The 21,442-nt window shown below is 37.1% G+C and overlaps 1 protein-coding gene across 13 annotated transcripts in view; it reads left to right on the top strand.

The window, feature by feature from the left end:
• Rgs22 (regulator of G protein signaling 22) overlaps positions 1-21,442 on the top strand; it is a 171,883-nt gene that overhangs the window by 119,653 nt on the left and 30,788 nt on the right. For 9 of the 13 annotated variants that reach the window (XM_029562779.1, XM_029562775.1, XM_029562776.1 and 6 more), the window contains 6 exons: positions 8,756-8,950; positions 11,066-11,158; positions 12,684-12,853; positions 13,754-13,916; positions 16,760-16,918; positions 19,355-19,423. In XM_029562779.1, coding sequence (XP_029418639.1) covers positions 8,756-8,950; positions 11,066-11,158; positions 12,684-12,853; positions 13,754-13,916; positions 16,760-16,918; positions 19,355-19,423 — 849 coding nt within the window. The remainder of the gene's footprint in view (positions 1-8,755; positions 8,951-11,065; positions 11,159-12,683; positions 12,854-13,753; positions 13,917-16,759; positions 16,919-19,354; positions 19,424-21,442) is intronic. The other 4 variants (XM_029562778.1, XM_029562777.1, XM_029562771.1 and 1 more) reach the window with 2 other exon arrangements.

Below are 21,442 nucleotides of genomic sequence, written 5' to 3'. Positions count from 1 at the left end.
CTTTAATCTCTATGTATCTGATGATTACTAGTCACAGTTGGTTACACTCAGGTCCTTAGTACCTGAGTATGGATATAAGGTCATCAGGTATATTTCACTGGCAATGTTTATCACCTCTACTATTTAACATGAAGTAAATTTTTATGCTTCCTCCTCAAATATGTCTTTTTTTATTTGTTGATTTTTTTTTGTATATCATACAGAACATCCCACACAATCTTATTCATCTATATACCCACTTCCCAAATGGCACCCCTCCCATAGCCTCCCCTCTCCCACACACTGGAATTTTAAAGTTTTATATTTCTCTCTTTCTCACTTCCAGTCCTGGCCTGGTGGTGACAGTAAAGCATCATGCAATGGGTGTAACCAGGCCAACTCAGAGATACATGCACGTGATCATTAAATGAATACATCAAAAGGAAGTATGTGAAACCATTTCATTAGCAAAACTAACCGCTGAAATGTAACACGGCAAATCAGCACATGTGCTGCAGCATTTGGTATTGTTCCTGACTTTGCCTTTTAAGGCTGCACAGAAATTGTTCTTGTTTTCGTTGGAACACAGATGAATGTGGAGCTGCAGCTCATCACATGGCCTGTGCTTGGGAAAAGGAGGCCTTTCCGAGACCGCTCACCTTTGACACTGTGAGAAGGCTTTGCAGTGCACGTCCTCCATCTACACAGCATGCATCTACAACATAACTGTAATCTTGCTCCGGGACTGTCAGTATTTTAATCTTTGGTACGAAGAGAAATCTAATCAACACAGACAATCGTGGAAAGCCTTATTATTTCCTTGCTTTTTACATTGTTAAAAAAAACAAGGAGACGTTTAAGCTGCCCACTGTGCTCTTTCCTCAGGTGTGCGTCTCTAGCTTTATGATACAAGAAGATTTTGACATGGTTAAGATAAGCCTTAATGTAGCGCATTGTGCTCAAAAGGAGAGTAGTTTCTGCATCCACCCAGGAAGATGCTAACTGTTGCTCTTTATTATTGTGATGCTGGGGGTTGAATCCAGGGCCTTACACATGGTAGGCAAATGCTACAGCCACTAAGATTTTGAAAATTATTATTCAGTGATACAGTAATCTAGCATGCAAATATCACAAGTCTGGAAAAATATTAATTACAGTGTCAAATTCTTAATGTGTTTTACCCATCTCCTGTGTAATGCAGTACAGTTATGATGTACAGGAGAGTGTCTCTGAGAAAGAGCTGAGGTTTCCTTAAGGAGGCAAAATTCAAATTTTCCCCTATGATGCTGAAAAATACTAATGGTTATTAAAAATAATTAAAATTAAATGGGTGTGTGCCTATAATCCTGGCACTCAGGAGGCAAAGACAGGAGGATTATAAATTCAAGACCAGCCTGGGCTACACAGGAAGACCTTGTCTTACCAGCCCCCGCATTAAGTTAAATTTGCTCTTCATTTAATGTTCTTTAGAAAGCAAAACATTTATCAAGACATTGTTTTTTCTCTTCCATCCTCTTTTTTTAAAAATTACTTTTGGTCTTTGTTCTACTTTGAATTCTTTTTTAAAAAATATTTTATTATTTTTATTTTCCTCCTCTTCTTCCTCTTTTTTCCTTCTTCAGAGACAAGAGTCTTGCTACCATGCCTAGCTCTTTCCTTCTTTCTCTTTTTATATTTTATTTTTATTTTATGTATATGAGTGTATTGCCTGCGTGTAGGTAAGTGCACCTGTGTCGTGCAATGCCCGCGGAGGACAGAAGAGGCCGTCAGATCCCCTGGAACTGGAGTTACAGACAGTTGTTAGCTGCCATGTGGGTGCTGGGTCTCTGCAAGAACAACCAGTGGTCTTGACTGCTGAGTCATCTCTCCAGCCCTTCTTTGAATTCTTTTCTCTACTCTTTCTTTTCCTCTCCAATCAGCTCTTCTTCCTCCTGTAGTACCTAGCATGCATCTTTTTCCTCATTAGTCCTATTAGCAATGAAATAGTCTTAAGAATTTAGTTCAACAAGACAAGAAAATGAGCTCCCCGAATTTCAAGACTGTAAAAGTTTTTTTTTAGGGAGAGGACTTGCTCTTTTTTCCCCCCTATTTGATATACTTGCCAAGAGAGTGAGTCACAGGCACAGGTGTAGAGAGGTGTGGGCACGCTGCCCAGTGTGCATTTCCTGGTTATGTAACCTTTGAGTGCTCTCCAAGAGAGATGGAACTCAGAGCTGTGTTGTGTGCAGTGCCAGGCTGTCTGATCATAGACAGGCAGTACTTGTATCCCTTCTTAAAACTTTCCTGCTGGCTGTTAAGACATCCTAGGGTAATGTTTAAGTTGGAACCATGTTGGCCGCAGCTGTGTGTGAGTGAATCTGCTTTACACTCAATCAGAGGGTTGAGCAGAACATGAAGGGAGCATTTTCTAACAGGAGCTGCATTATTATTTACTCTGTAGTTGGAAAGAAAGAGTTGGGTGGTCAATAAAGTAGAAAATGACCCAGGACGTCGTAATAATGCTTCTAACTCATAATTGCATAAGTTATTCAGGTCATAGATGATAGTCTGTATTTCATCAAAAATTAATTAAGGGGCTGTAGAAATGACTCAGCAGTTAAGAGCACTGGCTGCTCTTGCAGAGGTCCCAGGTTTGGTTCCCAGCACCCACATGGCAGCTAACAACCGTCCATAACTCCAGTTCCAGGGAATCTGACACCCTCTTCTGCCCTCTGTGGGCACTGCACAACACAGGTGCACTTACATACATGCAGGCAATATACTCATACACATAAAATAATGAATAAAATATTTTTAAAGTTAATTAGTATCACCTTAAAATGATTTTTATCTTTTTAAAGATTTTAAAGGTGCTTAACTTTTGGGTTTTTTTTAACGTATATTGTTTTAATTTGTTTTGTATATATATCTCCTGTGTTTGTTACGTATTATCAGGCTGTCTTTTGATTATTAGAAAGACAAATTCAGATTTTCATGCTAGAAGTCAGTCAATTGCACTATAAATTTACTTTGTGTCTTGATGTGGAACAATCTTCTAAGGATGATGTGGACATTATTATTTTGAATTCAGAGTAGCTGAGATTACTGGGCCTGTTCATTATTCTTATAGAAGGAGAGAAAGGGAAGGTCATTAGGCCCTTACCTGAATTTCCAGTCCTTCAGGGTGGAGAGAAACTCAGTGAAGCAAGAATAGGCCGGAGGGCCTAGAGGGTCTCTAGTGCACAGTACAAATCCTATGCGAGAGGCCTGGCATGTGTGTGAGAGAATGTAGGGATATGAACTGTGAGAATATAGTTAAGCATGGGGCTTTGCTGAGTGCCTTTTATGTAGCTTTGTAGCATGAGGAAGCAGTGGAAGGAAGATTGAGGGAAGCAGGCAGTAAGAGAATAGTCCCTGTTGGTGGTCCTGGAACCATGTGACCTGAGCACATGTGCATGGTTTGGGTTTGGAAAGGTGCTGCCCTTGAGACTTAAGAGGAACAAAAAGATTCAGAAGAGAGCTACTGGTAAGAAAAGCTGACATTCCTGCCGTTGGTTTTCCTCAGTGCCAGGGGAGGTAGAGTCTGTTCAAAGTGCAGAAACAATGAGGTGCAGGTGGGAGCTTTAAAGAAAATCCAACTTTTAGAACTGTGAAAATGGAGTTGGTTAGAAATCAGCAAAGTTTAAAAAGTCTTGTGATAATAGTGGAGATATATTTGTTGATGTTTATTTTTAGTCTCTTTGTAATGGACCCAATCATCTTAATTTTTATTGAGACCTCTAGATCAGAGTTGGAAAAATGAATGACTAGATTAGCTCAGAACTGAGTCTTGCTCAAGATGAGGAGAAGCTAAGGATATTTGGGTAGGCGTAGTTGGCAGAATTGACAGTCTTCCAGTCCTGATTGTGGAAGAGAGTGAGAAAACTAAGTGGTATGGGGTTTGTTTAGAGGACAGGAAGAAAAAGCTTCAGGCTAAGCTTTCATGATAGGCCTTAACACAAATGACAGAAAGATGAACTCCAGTTGGGGGGCCTATGGAAGGGGGCCAATAGGGTAGGAGGTATAAAGATGATTTTTCTGAATGAAATACACAAAAATTCAATAATTTTTTAAAAATCACTTTCAAGACTAGAAAAAATTTGCATATACAGTTTGTGATTATGTGCCTGTGGTGAGTCTAGCTCGCCTTGGATTATTGTCCTCAGAAGATTATATACCACTCCACTAGGGAAGGAGGTTTCTAGTTCTCTGAATACCTTTTTAAATGGAACTTGAGTGGCTCCTAAATATGCTCCTTCTCTCATATTTAGAAAGTTCAGGAAGAACACTGTTCTCTGTTGCATTCAAGACTCTTATTTTTTTAACTACTGGAAAATTTGTAAGCTGTCCCATCTGTCAATATCCCTCTCACAACTTCATTTACTAAAGAGTTTTTAAGTATTCTTTATAGTCTTAGAAAATTTACTATGTAAGCAAAATGTCTTCATTTTTTTATCACCTTGAAGCCTTTTCAATACCTTCACCAATAATATAGATGCTACTTACCAACTCTAGGGTCTTTTATTTTCAGTTCAGTTATCTGTGGGGATGGCTATATATTGGAATTTGTCATAATCTGAAAGTGCTTCAGCTTTAAATTTTTATTTTAAGACATCCAATATCCTAGTCATTCATGTAGCAAACATTTGTTGAGTGCCTAACTATATACTATGGTATATAGTTATGTGCATAGCTACATACTACTCTGATCTAAGTCGTCTATGTGCATTTCTCTCTTTCAGCCTCAAGTTCTTTGATGCTCCATCTGGCATGCATTGTGCTGCTGCTGCTGATTTTTACCTCATTTGCTTTCCTACTTCATGGTCAATCACTTCACTTGCACTCTAACCAGTACCTTCAGTTCTTTTGCTGCTTTGACAATTTACCTCTTCTAGTGTATATGAACATGGATATTTTTTCTTCCTCCTTCTTTTCCCTTTTTTTTCTGGAGATGGTATCTTGCTGTGTAGTCCTTGGACTAGCTGTGTAGCCCAGGCTGTCCTCAAACTCATGGCAATCCTCCTATCTCAGCCTCCTGAGTAATAGGACCATAGGTGTGAGCCGCCATGCCCAGCTATATATATGTACACTGCTTATGCCTTTGAGATAACCTCCTTAGGCTTCTATTGGCATAAGAATTTCCTCCTTTTGAAGTTTCTAAAACCCTTTCCTCCTCATTGCAATATATAGATAAATCTCCTGTATGAATTTGGTACAATTTAATAAGTGTCTATGAAATCTTCTATGCCAACAATAGTTGGAAATTCACAGGTGAAAAATTTGCAGTCTGCTTTCAGTTTATAGTCCATAGAGAACAGACAAAAGTACATCCTTGTGTCATAGTGTGACACAAGTAGAATGTTTGATCTTGGGAGAGCGAAGGCTTCCTACAGGAGGCAAAAGTCATGCTTTTAAAAATAGTTTTGTTGCCGGGTGTGGTGGCGCACGCCTTTAATCCCAGCACTTGGGAGGCAGAGGCAGGCGGATCTTTGTGAGTTCAAAGCCAGCCTGGTCTACATAGTGAGTTCCAGGACAGCTGGGGCTACAGGGAGACCCTGTCTCAAAAAGACAAAAAAAAAATAGTTTTGTTTTTTGAGACACTGTCTTGCTAAGTTGTCCAGGCAGACCTTGAACTTGTAATTCTCCTGCCTCAGCCTCCTAAGCAGCTGGCTTTCAGTTATATAATGCTATACCCTGCTTTGTTGTTTGTTTGTTTTAAATCAGAATTTATCAACTGGTGAAAGTGTGCGGGGTCAGATAAATCTCCAAGTTTGGGGGAACAATATGTGTAATAGTATGAAATGGCAAAATATCAAAATTTAGGAAATTTACAGAAAATTTAGTATTTGAGTGTAAAAATTTGAAAGGTGATTAATGGGTGAGGACCTTAAAAGAAGTACAGGTGCTCAGTGAAGAGCTCATTTTCAATATGTGCATTTTATTGCACTTTTCTGTATTATAACCACTGGTTTTCATTTTTATGTCACCACCAAATGACTTCTTCAAAGCAGACAGTAGCTCTTTTCATTAATTTTTGCATTAATGTAGCATCTAGCCAAGTATCTTAAGATTTAGTAAATACTCAATAAATTTAATCCTAATGTTTTGTTTTGTTTTGTTTTTGTCTTTTTGAGACAGGGTCTCCCTGTAGACCCAGCTGACCTGAACTCACTATGTAGACCAGGCTGGCCTTGAACTCACAAAGAACCGCCTGCCCCTGCCTCCCAAGTGCTGGGACTAAAGGTGTGCGCCACCATGCCCGGCCTAATGTTTTACAATCCTAATGTTTTTAAAAATTCTATTTGAATTATTTTCATTTTATGTGTATCAGTGTTATGCCTGTGTGTGTGTTAGTGCACCCATGTTGTGCAGTGCCCGCAGGGGATGGAAGAGTGGGTTGGATCTCCTGGAGCTGGAGTTACAGATGGTTGTTAGCTGCCATATGGGTGCTGGGATTTGAATCCCAGTCTTCTGCAAGAACAGTCAGTGCTCTTAACTGCTGAGCCATCTCTCCAGCCCCTAATCCTAATGTGATTAATTTGAATCTTTTAAAACTTTTAGAAGGTTATTTTTAATAAGGCTATTATTTGATATTGGGTATATGTTTGTATATATGTCTGTATATGTATATATATATATATCATTTGATAGTGGGTGTATATGTTCATATATACGTCTGTATATATATATATATAAAATTTGATAGTGGTTGTATATGTTCATATGTGTGTGTATGTGTTGATACTCTAGAGAGTATGTATGTGTATGTGTTGATCTGCTAGAGAGTATCAGGGCCAAAGTTCAAGAACACAAAATAAATTTAATAAAATAAGTAATTTGAAATTTTTATTAAAACTATTCTTTTAAAAATATTTTTTTCTTTGAGAATTTGATACATGTAATGCAATATATTTCAATCATATTCACTCCAGGTCTTCCCCTACAACTCCCCGGCCACCTTGCTACTTCATCTCTCAACTTTATGCCTTTTTCAGTTTTTTTATAACCCACTTAGTCCATTTAGTGCTGCCTATATGCGCATGGTTGTGAGGCCATCCACTGGAGAATAGGCAACCCTCCAGTGGACACATTCTCAAAGAATAATGACTCTCCCTTCCCCTGTAGCCATCAATTGCCAATAACTCCACAGTTAGGGGTGAAGCCTCATGCACTTTCCCTATCCATGTTATAATTTTGACTGGCTTGATCTTATGCAGGTCCTGTGGAGGTAACCATAGTTGCCCTACTGAGAAAGTCCTTACCCATGCCTGTATCTTGAAATGTACTCCTTACTTTTTCTCCTGGGAGTTTCAGAGTCCTGGGTCTTATGTTGAGGTCCTTGATCCTTTTGGAGAAGGCTGGAGAGTGTAGTACGAAAGCTTTAATGGTAAACAGTGGAGAACATAAAGATAAACACTTGTACCTAACTAAGCAACAATATACAAACAAATGCAAAACTGTCCTGAGACATAGATGCAAGAATGGAAAGTAGATAAGAAAAAAAATACATAAGGAATAAATTGCTGTCACAACTATGCTGAGGTAAAAGGTGAAGTTCTCTGAACCTTGGCCTTGGCAGGTTCTATACTGTACAGGGGAAGGGAGATTGGGAGCCATTGGTGTCTGAATCCTCTGTGTTCCTGAGGTTCTGACCTCTTGGGGAGGGGAGGTTGTGAGTCCTTTCCTGGCAGTTCCCTTGGACTCTTGCACTCCACCATGACCTCTTCTGTTCCTGTAGGTCTGATGTATGTATGTGAGGAGCAGCTTTAAAAATATTCTTAACTCTGATATTCAGGGCATGGTGATACAAAAATGTTATTAAATTGTTTCTCAGATAGAAATAGCTTTTATTGAGTGACAAGACAAATGAGTAGAATGGACATTTGTGGGAGGTTGCTGGAAGTTCTGTGTATTTTTTCCTGTTCATCTTCTCACCCTCTTGTATCCCTTCTACAGCTTTGGACACCAGATGGAGACATTTTATTCTAGAAAGGGTTAATTCGCCATTTTCAGAACTCTCCAGTACAGTTAGGTGAGGCAGATGGATAATCTGTTTGATGTCTGCACTAAAAGACTAGTAGCCAGATTTTCAGCTCTGTATGTTCTTGTTTTTTTGTTTCTCAAAGGATGTTTTTTAGTTGAGACAGTGTCCTAGCCCAGGTTGGCCTCAACTTCACTATGTAGCTGAGGATGACATTGAACTAATGATCCTTCTGCTTCCACCTCCTGAGTGCTGAGATTACAAACTGTATTACAAAAGGATATTTTAAAGCAGTTTAGAAAGAAGGGGTGAGGGTGAGGGGAGTGGGGAGATGGGAGGATATGGCACTGAGAATATGGAGAGTGGAAAGAGTGTGGTTCAGTGGCAGAGCACTTGCCTGGCAGCACTTGCCTGCAGCACTTGCCTGGCAGCACTTGCCTGGCATCACTTGCCTGGCAGCACTTGCCTGGCAGCACTTGCCTAGCATTCAGAGTTCAATCCCCAGTACCATAAAAGAGAAAAAAATATCACTTTGGAAAGTAACACAAAACAGAGGCTTATAATCCCCAGTCAGTCATAGTATATCTTTAGATTTTTGTCATCAGAGAAAATAATTGCTAATTTCTGATAAAAATATAATTAAAAAGAAAAGGAAAACAATCTACTGAATAAACACATTGCTTTGCCAGGTGTAGCTTTGCCCATCTTTGCCAGTATATTTGCTAACCATCATGGTTTCTCACAACACCCTCTCTGTCCTTCCTCCTCCTCTCTTAGTATCTTTTTGCCACATATGTTGCTCCGTCAGCCGCTCTTGACATTGGACTTGAACAGGAAAGGAAGAAAGAAATTTATATGCAAATCCAGCCACCATTTGAAGACCTTTTTGACACAGCAGAAGAGTATATCCTTCTCCTCCTTCTGGAGCCCTGGACAGAGATGGTGACAGTGGACCAAGTGGCTTACAGAAAGGTATGGTGCTGATGAAGGTGCTGGCAGGGGAAACCTGAGAAGTCTCCTGTGGGCCACGGCTTTCCAGTCGAGATTTGGTTGGGCATATGCAGGGACAATGTTTATTAACTTTATTTTTTGCCAGTTTTCCTATTGTCTCCTGACAAAAGATTTAATATTTGCCATTTTTAGTTCTCTGTACAAATGTTAGAGGAGAGAAATTCAAGTTTTTGCTTTCTATAAACCAGCAAAATGTGCCATGATAATATATTGGTATTGTCCCTTCCTGACATTTCTCAGCAGTGGTCTTAATTTTGACTAATGGAAAAGTCCTGTTTCATTTTCTGCTGGAAGGTTGACAGTAAATATCACACCATAGAAGATGTAAATGTTTTCCAGGCATTGTGCAAAGCAGGTCCTCTGCCCTCAGTGCTTCTATTTAAAGCACCAGATGTTCATCAAGTCATATTGCTTGACTGGATAGGTTTACGTACAACCTTTTAGGTCCAGAAGACGTCATGCAAAGTCTCAGTGCTTGAGTAGTTTCATTTTTATTAATAATGGATGAAGAAACTTTTTTATTTACTTTGAATCACAAATCAAAACTGTACTTGATTTTTTTTCCGTTTTTTGTTTTTTTCTTTTGGGTTAATGCATGTGTCCTCTGTGTGAGGTCATTTCTGGAAGGATCACTGTTGTATTGCTATTTTTTATTCATATCTACCCCAGGACTTTGGGTCTTCTACCAAGAAGGATGTTAGGTAATTATGATAAAATTAATACCAAAACACTTGGCTAGACTTACCTTATTGGACTGTGACTAAAACAACTCTAAGAACTTAATAAATTCAGTGTCCAAAATAATTAAACTTTCATTCCTTAATTCTCACTATTCTAAAAAATTAGCATAGCATCTTTTTACTATAAAAATGTATATATTACTCTAGAAAAATTAGAACAGCATGTAGCATTTAAATTTTTTCTCTTACTCATAATATATACTATATTTTATAGAAGAAATAAATATGAAGTATATAAGATCATTTAATTGTAAAATAAATTTGAAATTATAACTAACTTCCCTCAACCAAAATACTTTGGCATTAGCAAATAAATCTTATATAAAAATTCATAGGGGAAGTTTTATACTGTTATTTTTAAAATCCTTTATTATTTTTATTTTAGTGTATGAGTGTATTGCCTGCCTGTGTGTAAGTACACCTATGTTGTAGAATGCCTGTGGAGGTCAGAAGAAAGTATCAGATCCCTCGAACTAGAGTTACATGATAGTTGTTAGCCATCAGATGGGTGCTAGGATTCAAACCTGGGTCCTCTGCAAGAGCAGCCAGTGCTCTTAACCACTGAGTCATTTCTTCAGCTCCTATATACTGTTCTTAATAATGAGGGTAAAAATCTAAGTTCTAGAATCTTCCTTAACTTCAGCCTAGAAGACTACTCTAAAAGCCCATCTGACTATATTATTTAGACTCTTTCCCCAGAATGATTTTCAATCAGACTACCGAAGCTAGCTATTAAATATAGAAAGTTCCCAGGCAGTTAACCAGTCAAACTAGGTTTTCCCTCCAATAGAGAATTAGAGAGTGGTCTTGTCCTCCTGACTAGAAAATAATGCATTATGTGCTAGGAAGACAGACCTGCTCTGAGGAGGAATTTGATCAACTATTTCCTCTTTTGCTATAATAATAAAACATTTCCTCACAGACTAGTAATAATATAGGATTTTCTTGTTCTTCTGTGAAGTATTTGATTCATAAAGCTAGCAGTGTTTACCTTCTTCATGATTCATTCATGAAGTTAACAATCAATTCACTCATATTGATTAGAAACTGAAAATGTGATCAATATATTTACGTTGTTTGTGGGTCCCAGCACGATGATCATTGATGTCACCATGTCATTAAATAGAAATGTGTTCATTGTTTAGTGTGTATATTTGACATGTGACTTCATTATAGCTGATATTTTTAACTATATAGGGCTTTCTGCTTTGGCCCTGGAAGCATTTTGCCCTATTGGTAAAAGCCTGCTGTTTTGGTAAATTCTACCTCTGTCTTCCTCCTCCTACTTTTTGAGAATGCACATTCAGTTAATGTTATAAGCCTTACTGTTTCTTAGGTGGAACTCCAAGAAGAGACTCGGCAGCTAGACTCCACATACTTCAGGAAGTTGCAGGCTTTGCATAAAGAAACAATTTTTAAGAAAACTGAGGTAAAACAGCTCTCTGCTTAGAAAGACACTTTTTATATCTAGACACTGTTACCATTTTTTATTCTGTGGCAAGAAATCTTATATTGAGATCAGGTATAAGTAAATTTAGGATTAGGAAGTGTCACACTCCTGCTGCGCCTTTGCCTAGCATGCTGAACTCAGCAGTGATATGTTATGCTGACATATTTAACAGAGCTAGGAAAACAGTAGATAAAGTAACAAAGGGAACCAAGCTACTTGTTCTACTTACCTACTACCAGAAACCTGAGCCTTAAACCATATTATAGTCCCTTAAGACATACCAGTTATCTTCTGTGTCAACAGCTAGAATTGCTATCAAATCACAAGAGATAAATTGCACTTTCTGAACCAAAAGAAACTAGCCTGCCATAGCAACAGATTACAAAAAGAAAGAATGAAAAATATGGAAGAGAATTGGACAAGTCAATAAAAAGATTATAGGATTAATTAGAATATTAAAGTATAATTTTGAGTTACAAAATTGCAACTTTTTTTGAGGTAATCTCAAGTAACTCAGGCTGGCCTTGAACTAGCTGTGTAGCTGAGCTCCTGATCCTCCTGCCTCCACCTACTGAGTGCTGGGGTTACAGGGATGTGCCATCATGCCCAGCTCAAATTTGCAACTTTTGTATTGATTAGATGAATCATGATAAATCCATCAAACCATAAAATTAAATGTATGCAGCTATATAAAAATAGTAGTTAAATTACCTAGAAATATATGTCTAGGACATACAATTATATAAAAATACATGGAAAAAGATAACTAGTATGGTCGGATCATATTTCTATAAAGTTACACGTATTTATACATGTGTACATATATGCAAAAAGTGATATCTGAAAAGATGTTCACCAAAATGTTAAAGATAGTTATGAGTGGGTCTGTTTCAGATGGCTTTTCAGCTTGCATTACTTTATAACTTTAAAAATTGTTATGGAGTAATTTTTATGTGATATGTGGTTAAGGAAAAGAATCTCATTATAGAATCATAGATATATAAACCAATACTCATTTTTAATAAATTACATATGTATTATAATAAAAACTAAGAGCCTATGTAAGCATATTGATGGACGTTCTCTCTCAATGATGGTATTCTTTACAATTTTAGTTTTTTATTACAGAAGACATTTCTCCATTACTAAGAAATGGAATAAACTAAGACTTCAAAAACAAGTGCTTTGCACACATAGGCATCCACATGAATGTGCACCCTCAAATAGGCAGACAGACAGACAGACAGACAGACACACACACACACACACACATACAGTGCTTTATTTATGTCCAGTAAATGTTTACTAGTCACAAAAAAGGAATGAGTGAAAAAGGAACAGTTAAGAATTTAAGAATCAGAATATTAACCATCTAGATTATGTTTCCAGTTTTACCAAATGTTAATCAGCTGAATAACTAATTTTTCTTTCAGTTTCTCTGTTTAAAATTGTAAATAATTTGTTGCATTTATAAGAGATATTGTGAAACTATTTTTACCACTAGGACACAACTGGAACTGGAACTGGTATATTATCACTCTCTGATGTCTCTAAACAAACAGAGTATTGGAATAATGTTCCTGAGGAGTACAAGCAGTTTAGCTTTAATGATCTACTTAACAACAAGCTAGAATTTGAACATTTCCGTCAGTTTCTTGAATCTCATTCTTCAAGGTGAGGAAATGCCTATTTTTAATATGTTTCTCCCTTAAATCTTTCTTGAGTTACTGACTTTGATTCAACATGGTGTAATGATGAGCTGGCACTACTAGACTTTACTGTGTCAGGAAAAACCGATGAGCAGAAATAGCTGAAATCTGTCTGAACGTCTCTTTGGCTGCTAGAGTGCCTATCACTGCAGCAGTCTCCAAAGTGTTATTGTAGGTGGTTATGTACTATTTGTTGGTATTTTCAGCATTACTAGCTTTAAACACCAGTATGGATTCTCTTTTTTCTGCTGTTTATTTTATATTTCTCTGGACAGGAACTTTAGTATTTCTGGAAAATGTCTCGTATTTCACTAAGTTGTTTAAAAAATTGTTGTAATAGTTCACAATTTTATTAACTAATATATAAACAAAACATTGTAGTTTTGGAAATGTATCTAATATAAACCAAAATATTGATTACATGTTTCTCTCAAGTTAACAGAAAGTGGTTAGAAATGGGAGGCAAATTTCACTCATGTAATTTCTTCTCATTGTGATGAGAATTATTCTGAATTTGACGTGTTATTAAATGGGCATGCTATATGTGGCATTTTCCCCATATTTGAAATTGATGACACTAGTCTGTTATTAATGAAGAACTCTGAGACACCACCAGTAACAAGACTAGCAATGTTCTTCATCAGTAATCTCTTATTTAACAAGGATGAAAATTGTAATCCAGAGTGAAGCTAACGGAGCTGCACTAGGATTGGAGACGGCAATGTGCTCACTTAAGTTCCTCGATTTGTTCAGATGCGCTAGCTAATCAAGATGGCCACTTTCTGAGTTCTGTCAAAATGGCTTGCTCATTATTTCATTGCATTTAGAGAAACAAATAAAAAAGGCTCTATTTTTCTGTTTCCAGCATTGACCTTATGTGCTGGACAGACATCGAACAGTTCCGAAGAATACTTTTTAAAGACCGAAGGCAAAGGGAAGCAAAATCTATATACATTAAAAACAAATACCTTAATAAGAAATATTTCTTTGGACCCAACAGTCCAGCTTCTTTATATCAACAGAACCAGGTATGAATATGTAAAACAGACATTTGTTTCTTTTTTGCCAACAACTTGCAAGTTTCTCTCTCTCTCTCTCTCTCTCTCTCTCTCTCTCTCTCTCTGCCTTTATGGCTAGATACTTTAGATATTTTATTTGGGTATTCACAAGTACCTATAAATATCTAAAGTTCACTCAGATAGCACAAGTTATAAAATATGTCATTTAAAAATTATTGAATGAAATAGCATTTAGTCTATTCATGACATTGTTCATAAATATAAGGAGAGCAATCACAGCTTTAAATCTATTTGAATTCATCATTCATTCATTCATTCACTGAATGATATGAATGCCTTTAGTGTGTCAGACACTGTTTCAGGTGCTCAGGACAAAGTGGGACTCAGTATAGACAAGGTCCCTGCACCTTCAACAGTAGAAAACAATCATTACCACCCAACCATTAAGCCTAATTTCTACCTCTTTTCTCTTAGCTGCTATTACTCAAAATATATTTGATCTTGGAAAATTCTTATTATAATTATTTTATCCCTAGGAACTTTCCATTGACCAGGAACATAGACATAATCACTTTGAGGTGTCACAGTGTATGGCCTTGATTATAGATTACTAAAAACAATAGGGTCATCAGAGTTATACAAAAATTATCTGATTGTGACTCACAGTGAGCTTGAGTGTTCTTATAATTTTATCTTATGCAGTAAGCCTCAATATTTATTCTTTTGAAATTTAGAGCTAGATATAATTTTATAGTTTTTACTATCTGAAGATCAAATGTACAGTGTATGTTTTCATTAATTTTAGGAGCTTACAAGGAGCTTACCTCTTTTTAATATTCTATTTATTATTTTTATTATGTGTATGAGTATATTACCTGCATGTGTGTAAGTGCACCCATGTCATGCAGTGCCCACAGAGGTCAGAAGAAGGCGTCAGATCTCCTGGAACTGGAGTTACAGATGGTCGTTAGCCACCATTTGGGTGCTGGTAGTCAAACCCGGGTCCTCTGCAAGAGCAGCCAGTGCTCCTAACTGCCAAGCCATCTCTCCAGCCCCAAAGATGCATACTCTTAATGATACACATTTATAAAAAATTCCAGATTAATGCTAAATTCAGTAAATTAAAGGGAAAAAAACAGAAATATTCATGAGTAGAGCAAACCAAACTAGCAAGTCATATCTTTGGTGGAGGTAGAACAAGTAAGAATCTTATAAGAGGGAGATGCAATTCTAGAACAAAACAACTATGACAAAAATGCTTTCCTGTTAGTTCCCAGAGATACAAATCTGGTACAAGTTAGCAAAAGTGGTTGGTATCTCAATAAGCACAAGTAGAAATAAACACATGGGAAGCATTTGTTTTCTATTTGGCTTGTGCTACAGCTGCATGAGGTTTCATGGTATCTGATGCTACTGTGTGAACCCTCCATAGTATTTAGAAGTCAGTGGGAAAAGTTGCCCATCGCTATCAACAGAGCTTTCCTGCTGACTGCTCATCTTTGTCATTCTGCTTTTACTATTTTACTTATTTTACAGAGGATCTTGAACCATGCTAAATTTTCTAAAGATCTTCCTAGTCCCAACTTCAGTTGTGGAACCAGCAAGTTAGTCTTTTTGTTTCATTAAAGAGAAATGCTATTGTTTATTATTTAATATTATTAAAGAAGACTAAGAGGATTTCTTCTTCGTTTTTTGTTTTTATATTTTATTTACTATTTTTATTTTATGTGTATGAGTGTATTGCCTGCATGTAGGTAAGTACCTGTGTCGTGCAATGCCCATGGAGGACAGAAGAGGCCATCGGATCCCCTGGAATTGGATTATGGACAGTTGTTAGCTGCCATGTGGGTGCTGGGATTCGAACCCGGGACTTCTTCAAGAACAACCAGTGTTCTTAATCGCTGAGCCATCTCTCCAGCCCCTCTTCTTTGTTTTTAAACAAAAAATTAGCAGTGGTATTTTATTAATATTATCAATCATTAGGAAAACTAAATAAAGGATTATTCCAGTGAGCAGAATTTTGAACATAACACAGAAACAGGTAGAAAACAAAATGATTTACAGTCACAAATAGCTACTACAAAGATGCTACAGAAAAATTTGGGCCACAAACAGTTTTTTTAATGCTGCTCCCTATGCAAATCTGACTAGTAACTGTAGAATGTGACCTTCCTCTACCTCCTATTGCCTCAGTTTTCTTCCTAAAAGTTGTCAGAGCAGTGTCACACCGGCTGTACAACTGTCCCCTGCTATCTCCAAGCCAACATGTGTTGCTAATACATATTTCTAGTATATTTATGCCAGGATTATCTCTTAGCTAATTGATGCCTCATTTTCTTCATCTTCAATAAAAATTTTTTCTTAAATTTGACTAAATCATTTATGCATAAGAATGTTAGATCCAGAGTAGAACTTGAAAGAGGAAGAGATCACTACCCTCCAAGTTATTGAGACCATGGAGGGAAAGATGCTGATGTTCCTGGTCACAGAATGCAAGCCCCACTTCTGGGAGCTGGGGATGCAGCTCATTGGCAGAACATTTACCTCATGCATGTGTGGCACTCACACTGAAAAAACAAACAAACAAAAAACAACCTCCTGTGCTCCTTTCAGTATTCTGTAGTGAGCGAAGTCATGCATTGACCACTTCCACATGAACCATGATTCTTTGTTGATACTGTCTGTTAGTGCTCTGTACAATCCAGCCAGAAGGTACTACTTAAAAAATGAAAACTGTGGCACCTCTCAGGTATGCTGCAGAAAGCTCAGAATGAATCAATTAATCAATGACTATTAGTGTTTCTTTAACAAAACAATAGTGTAATATTTCTGTTTCATTTTTATTTTCTTAGATAATGCTTTTAAGTGGTGGCTGGGGGAAGATTCTCCACGAGCAGCTTGATGCACCTGTTCTGGTGGAAATTCAGAAACATGTCTTGAATAGGCTAGAAAATGTGTGGCTGCCATTGTTCCTTGCAAGTGAACAGTTTGCAGCACGTCAGAAGATAAAGGTACATAAACTAGCATCGTCTTTGTGTAGCCATTGGCAGTACCTAGCAAAGCCTTCTGGGAGTACCTGTTGACCAGAATCGTAGTTCTATGAATGTTGGCTGAAACATGGCATCAGGTTTCTCAATTTTTAATCTCAATATTTGCCATGCATTTACTCTACTGCTTTTGAGTCTCATAAATTTAATTTACTCATTTGAAAACTGGGACTGTTATTAATAATTTCACTGGACATGGTAGCATACACCTGTAATCCCACCACTCTAGAGGCAAAGGCAAAAGGATCACTGTAAGTTCCAGGCCAGGCAGGGCTACAGAGTAAGACCCCACCTCAAAACAACAATAACAGCATAACTGTTCCATAAAATTATTGTAAAAATGAAAATGAATGCATGCTTATCTTTCTTAGAAAGATGCCTGTCACACAGCAAACACTCAAATATCTCTTAATGTAATTAGTATCATTAATAATATTAAGTCTTCATACAGATGCGCAAGAGCATTCATTGCAGGATCACATGGGAGAATGAGATTTTAAAATATTAAAAAAGAGTTGTCCACATGCACTGCAATGAGAGATGCTACTGCTTGAGTGAAACAAACAAGATGCAATAGATAGAAGACAGTCTTACTGTATCTGCTTCTGTCTCTGTTGCTTCATACACACCTATGCATATCCATCTCCCTATCTATCCATTCATCTTTCTATCTTTTTGTGTATGCTTATGGGAAAAGATGTGAAAATACCTACCTCCTGAGGAATAGGTTTGGAGAAGGAGGTTTTTATTATTTTGTAAAGTTTTAGTATTTTGTTGTTTTGCTTTTATTTATATGAAGCAAATATTACTTTGGTCATTGAAAATCATTAGCTTATCTAAAAAGAGGAAAACTATCTTGTGTAATTTTGGTTTTTAAACACACATATCATTAATACTGATCAGAAAGAACCTGAAAAGACTTCTCTCTGGATTATTTTCAATTTATCAAACACTTTGACGCAAACTTATCTGAAAATATCCTTGGTCTTTTGAGCTGAACAAATTAGGAAAAAAGCAGTGTAGTTGGAACACAGAATTTATAGTGTGGAGAAGAGTTGGCCTGTTTTAGACAGAATGTTTCTGGAAATAAGCTTGGGAAAACTCCTATCTCCTCATTTCTTTTCTTGAGGGAAACTCCAGTTCTCCATCCAAAACCAAGTAGTGACATTTGGCTTACTGATATATTTACACATTTCCTCATTATCTTTACCACAGTCGTGTTATTATAACTTGTAGCCATTTCCTAATGTGCATTCCTTGGGTGGTCAGCAAAACAAACTGATTCTAGCAGTCTTCAGCCAAGGATAAAAAGGAGGGTGAGAATTCTTTATAAAATGATGCTTTGGGGAAGAGCTGATACCCAAGCTTTAGAAAAGATGTAGGCAAGGATAATCCTGAGAGTTTAGCAGGAAAGATCACATCTTTTTCCTCTGGATTGTGGCTGTCAAAAAGAATCAGGGTAGAGTGTGTATCTTAGTGGCACAGAGCTTGCCTAGCATGCATGAATCCCTCAGGTCAAACTGCAGCATTGTTCTTAAAATGATAGCCTCAGTGATTCTAGTACTGGTCTCTTTAGACCAGCTGTTAGGCGTGTCTGCAGTGGACAACAAACTTAGAGACATGTAACACAGATTTGGCAAGAGTTGTTCCTCAGAAAAGGGAAGTAATATAATCAGTAACTCTAAAATACAGTTGTTGCTTGACATCCAGGGAGGACCCATAGGGTGCTAAGTATCTGAAAATGCTCAAGTCCCTCATGTAAAAAATGTAGCATTTGCATATGACAACATACATTCTCCCATACCCTCATTAAACTACTTGTAAAATCATAAGACAGTATAAATACTATATAAGTATGTCACACTACATTTCTTAGAAAATAAAGAAAAGGGGGGAAATGCCTGTATAGGCTCAGAAGAGATGAGTTCTTTATTTGAACATCTTCCATTTGAGGTTAGTTAAAGCTATGTGTGCAGAACCCACTGGATACAGAGGGTACTATATCTTCTCCATTCCCATGTGATAAAAGTATTTGGGACTCTTCTAAAACTTATTGTGGAAAAATCCAATGGCTAGAAAATGGCATAAGGATCTGAGAAGCCATAATGAGCTGTACAGTCTCAGTTCCGATGTGAGCCAAAGTGAAACTGTCATTGTGGTCTGGCGCGGTGCAGTTAGGTGTTACTGTCCCCAGCAAATGAGGAAACTGGGTTTGGAGGATGAGTAACTCAACCCAAACCCTGGCTGCAGGGTTTCTATTTCTCAGTTTGAGTTTCTACCTCCTAAGTGGCACTTTATCAACCTGACCTTTACCTCATTTCTTAAACTATTAAAAGACTAAAATGATTCAAAGTTTGGATATTCTGAATAAGTTGATAAAATAATTTATTTTGCTTTTAGCTACAAATGAAAGACATAGCAGATGAACTTTTACTACAGAAGCATGAAAGGAAAATTGGGGTTTGGAAGGCAAGTAATTATATTTCTCTTGTAATTTCCACTCTGTCATAGTCTTATCCTCTGCTCTGCCCTTCTGTTCACAGACCCTTCACTGTACCCACTGCTTCCTGAACCTCCAGCTTTTGGCTCCCAATAGTGTTCCTTCTTGGCAGGTGGAGTTTGGGGGAAACTGTGACTCTGCTAGAGTTCTATTCTTAAGAGTTCCTTGACCTGCTCAACTGTGGAAATACATAGTTAACCTTTTTAAATATGCATTTTCCACTTAAGGCTTTGGGTTTGAGCCCCAGCACTGAAAAAATATATATACTAAAAAAGTATATGTATAAATGTATACATACACACAGACACACACACACACACACACACAGAGACATACATATATATAAATTCTGCATGTGCTGGATATATTAAGATGAGCAGTTATTACTTGTGTATGTAGTTTATTTATTCCGGGGAGTGACTTGCACAGAAAGAATGAGTAGCATGAAGCAAAATGATCAGGTCAAGTCATCTTTTATTACTCTTTCACTTAAAATTACAGCTTAGTTTTAGAGGGATTACGAGAGCTGTAACTTTGGAGATTATTAAAATCACTATCCTATGATGCCCTCATAGTCATTGCCTGCCTTCTTATGAGCCTATAAGCTTAAGCATACTTATCCTGCTGGAGACCATGAGAAATGTCCAGTTAGACCCAGGTGATCCCTCCAAATTATCGAACAAACGTTGTTGTTAGAGGAGCATGTGCATCTACTAGGATGCTCTTTTCTGTATTTTCCTCTTAAAAAGGGAAGTAATCTTTTAAAAGGTTTGTTTTTGTTACATTTTATTGAAATGCTAAATTAAGTAAATTAAAGAAAAAGCCTGTGAGTAGAGCAAACTAAGTATAGTGAGCTTATATTTTGTATTATTGTGAATTATATTTTGTGTTATTTTCTATTTATTAAATTACAGGTTTTAGTTAAATTACTAAGGTTTAGTATTCTAAGAAGCAGGTCTTAAAACATTACTTGTTGAGTGGGTTTTAAATAAACATCCCAGTCTAATCCATAGTTGTTCCTATTTATGGGGCTATAATTTTAATATGGACCAGATGTTAAGAATCTTGAGTTTTTGTCTAAAGAACATGGCATGTGCCTCACTGAATAGCGATAGGCATCTATGCACTTTGTCTGGGCTAATGGCACCACCATTCATCCGACTGCCTGGAGTTGCTGTCACCTTTCAGTCCTAACTCAAGGCCCTTATCTGTGAAGGCTTTTCTTCTCCAGATGGAATTAATTACTCTTTCCTTGGTGTTCCTGTAGCATTTTCTATGTAACTCTCTCACCATTTGTATTGAGGGCCGCATGTAGCTTGTTTCAAAGAACTTATTTCATGCATTGTCAAAAAAGAGCATCTAATTGTTAATATAGTTTGTCCATCTAAAATACTACCTTTGGAGTGTCATTTCCTTATAGGCCTGTATACTAACATCAAATCTGAGGAATTTGAAAAATTGAAATCTCATTGGTAACTTTAATAAAATCTATGTTTTTGAGTCTGAGAGTAAAAGAAGTTAAGTATGTGACTTTAAGTGGGTTGAAGTATTTTTTAAACATATTTCAAGATTGTTACAGTATAAAATAAATGTATGTAAAATATCTTTAAGCATTATTGAATCATTTATGGGCACTTCTGGATTTGTGATATGTGAAATAAATCTTCAGTCAGAAGAATTTCATTTTTAAAAAAATTATCACTAGGGGGGCTGGAGAGATGGCTCAGCGGTTAAGAACACTGGTTGTGTTTCCTGTCTAGAACTTGTAATGCTAATTCCTCTTGCCTTTACTTCTCCTTTGCATCTCCTATTCACGATTTGAAGACTTTCTTTTCCTCCTTGAGATGAGAGTTATGCAATTTGGGAGTCTTAGATAGACCCCATTTGCCTCACCCTGCGTACTGTTCAGCATGGAAGAAGCCAGAGCGGTCTGTGTCCCGATTCCTTATTGGCAATTTGGGTAACCTCTTCAGAGGATGGTGTGATAA

Source organism: Nannospalax galili, unplaced genomic scaffold (assembly GCF_000622305.1).
Source record: "Nannospalax galili isolate Female #2095 unplaced genomic scaffold, S.galili_v1.0 scaffold334, whole genome shotgun sequence".
Lineage (NCBI taxonomy): Eukaryota > Metazoa > Chordata > Mammalia > Rodentia > Spalacidae > Nannospalax > Nannospalax galili.
Note: the sequence above shows the minus strand (reverse complement) of the source record. Positions and strands in the feature narration are given on the sequence as shown.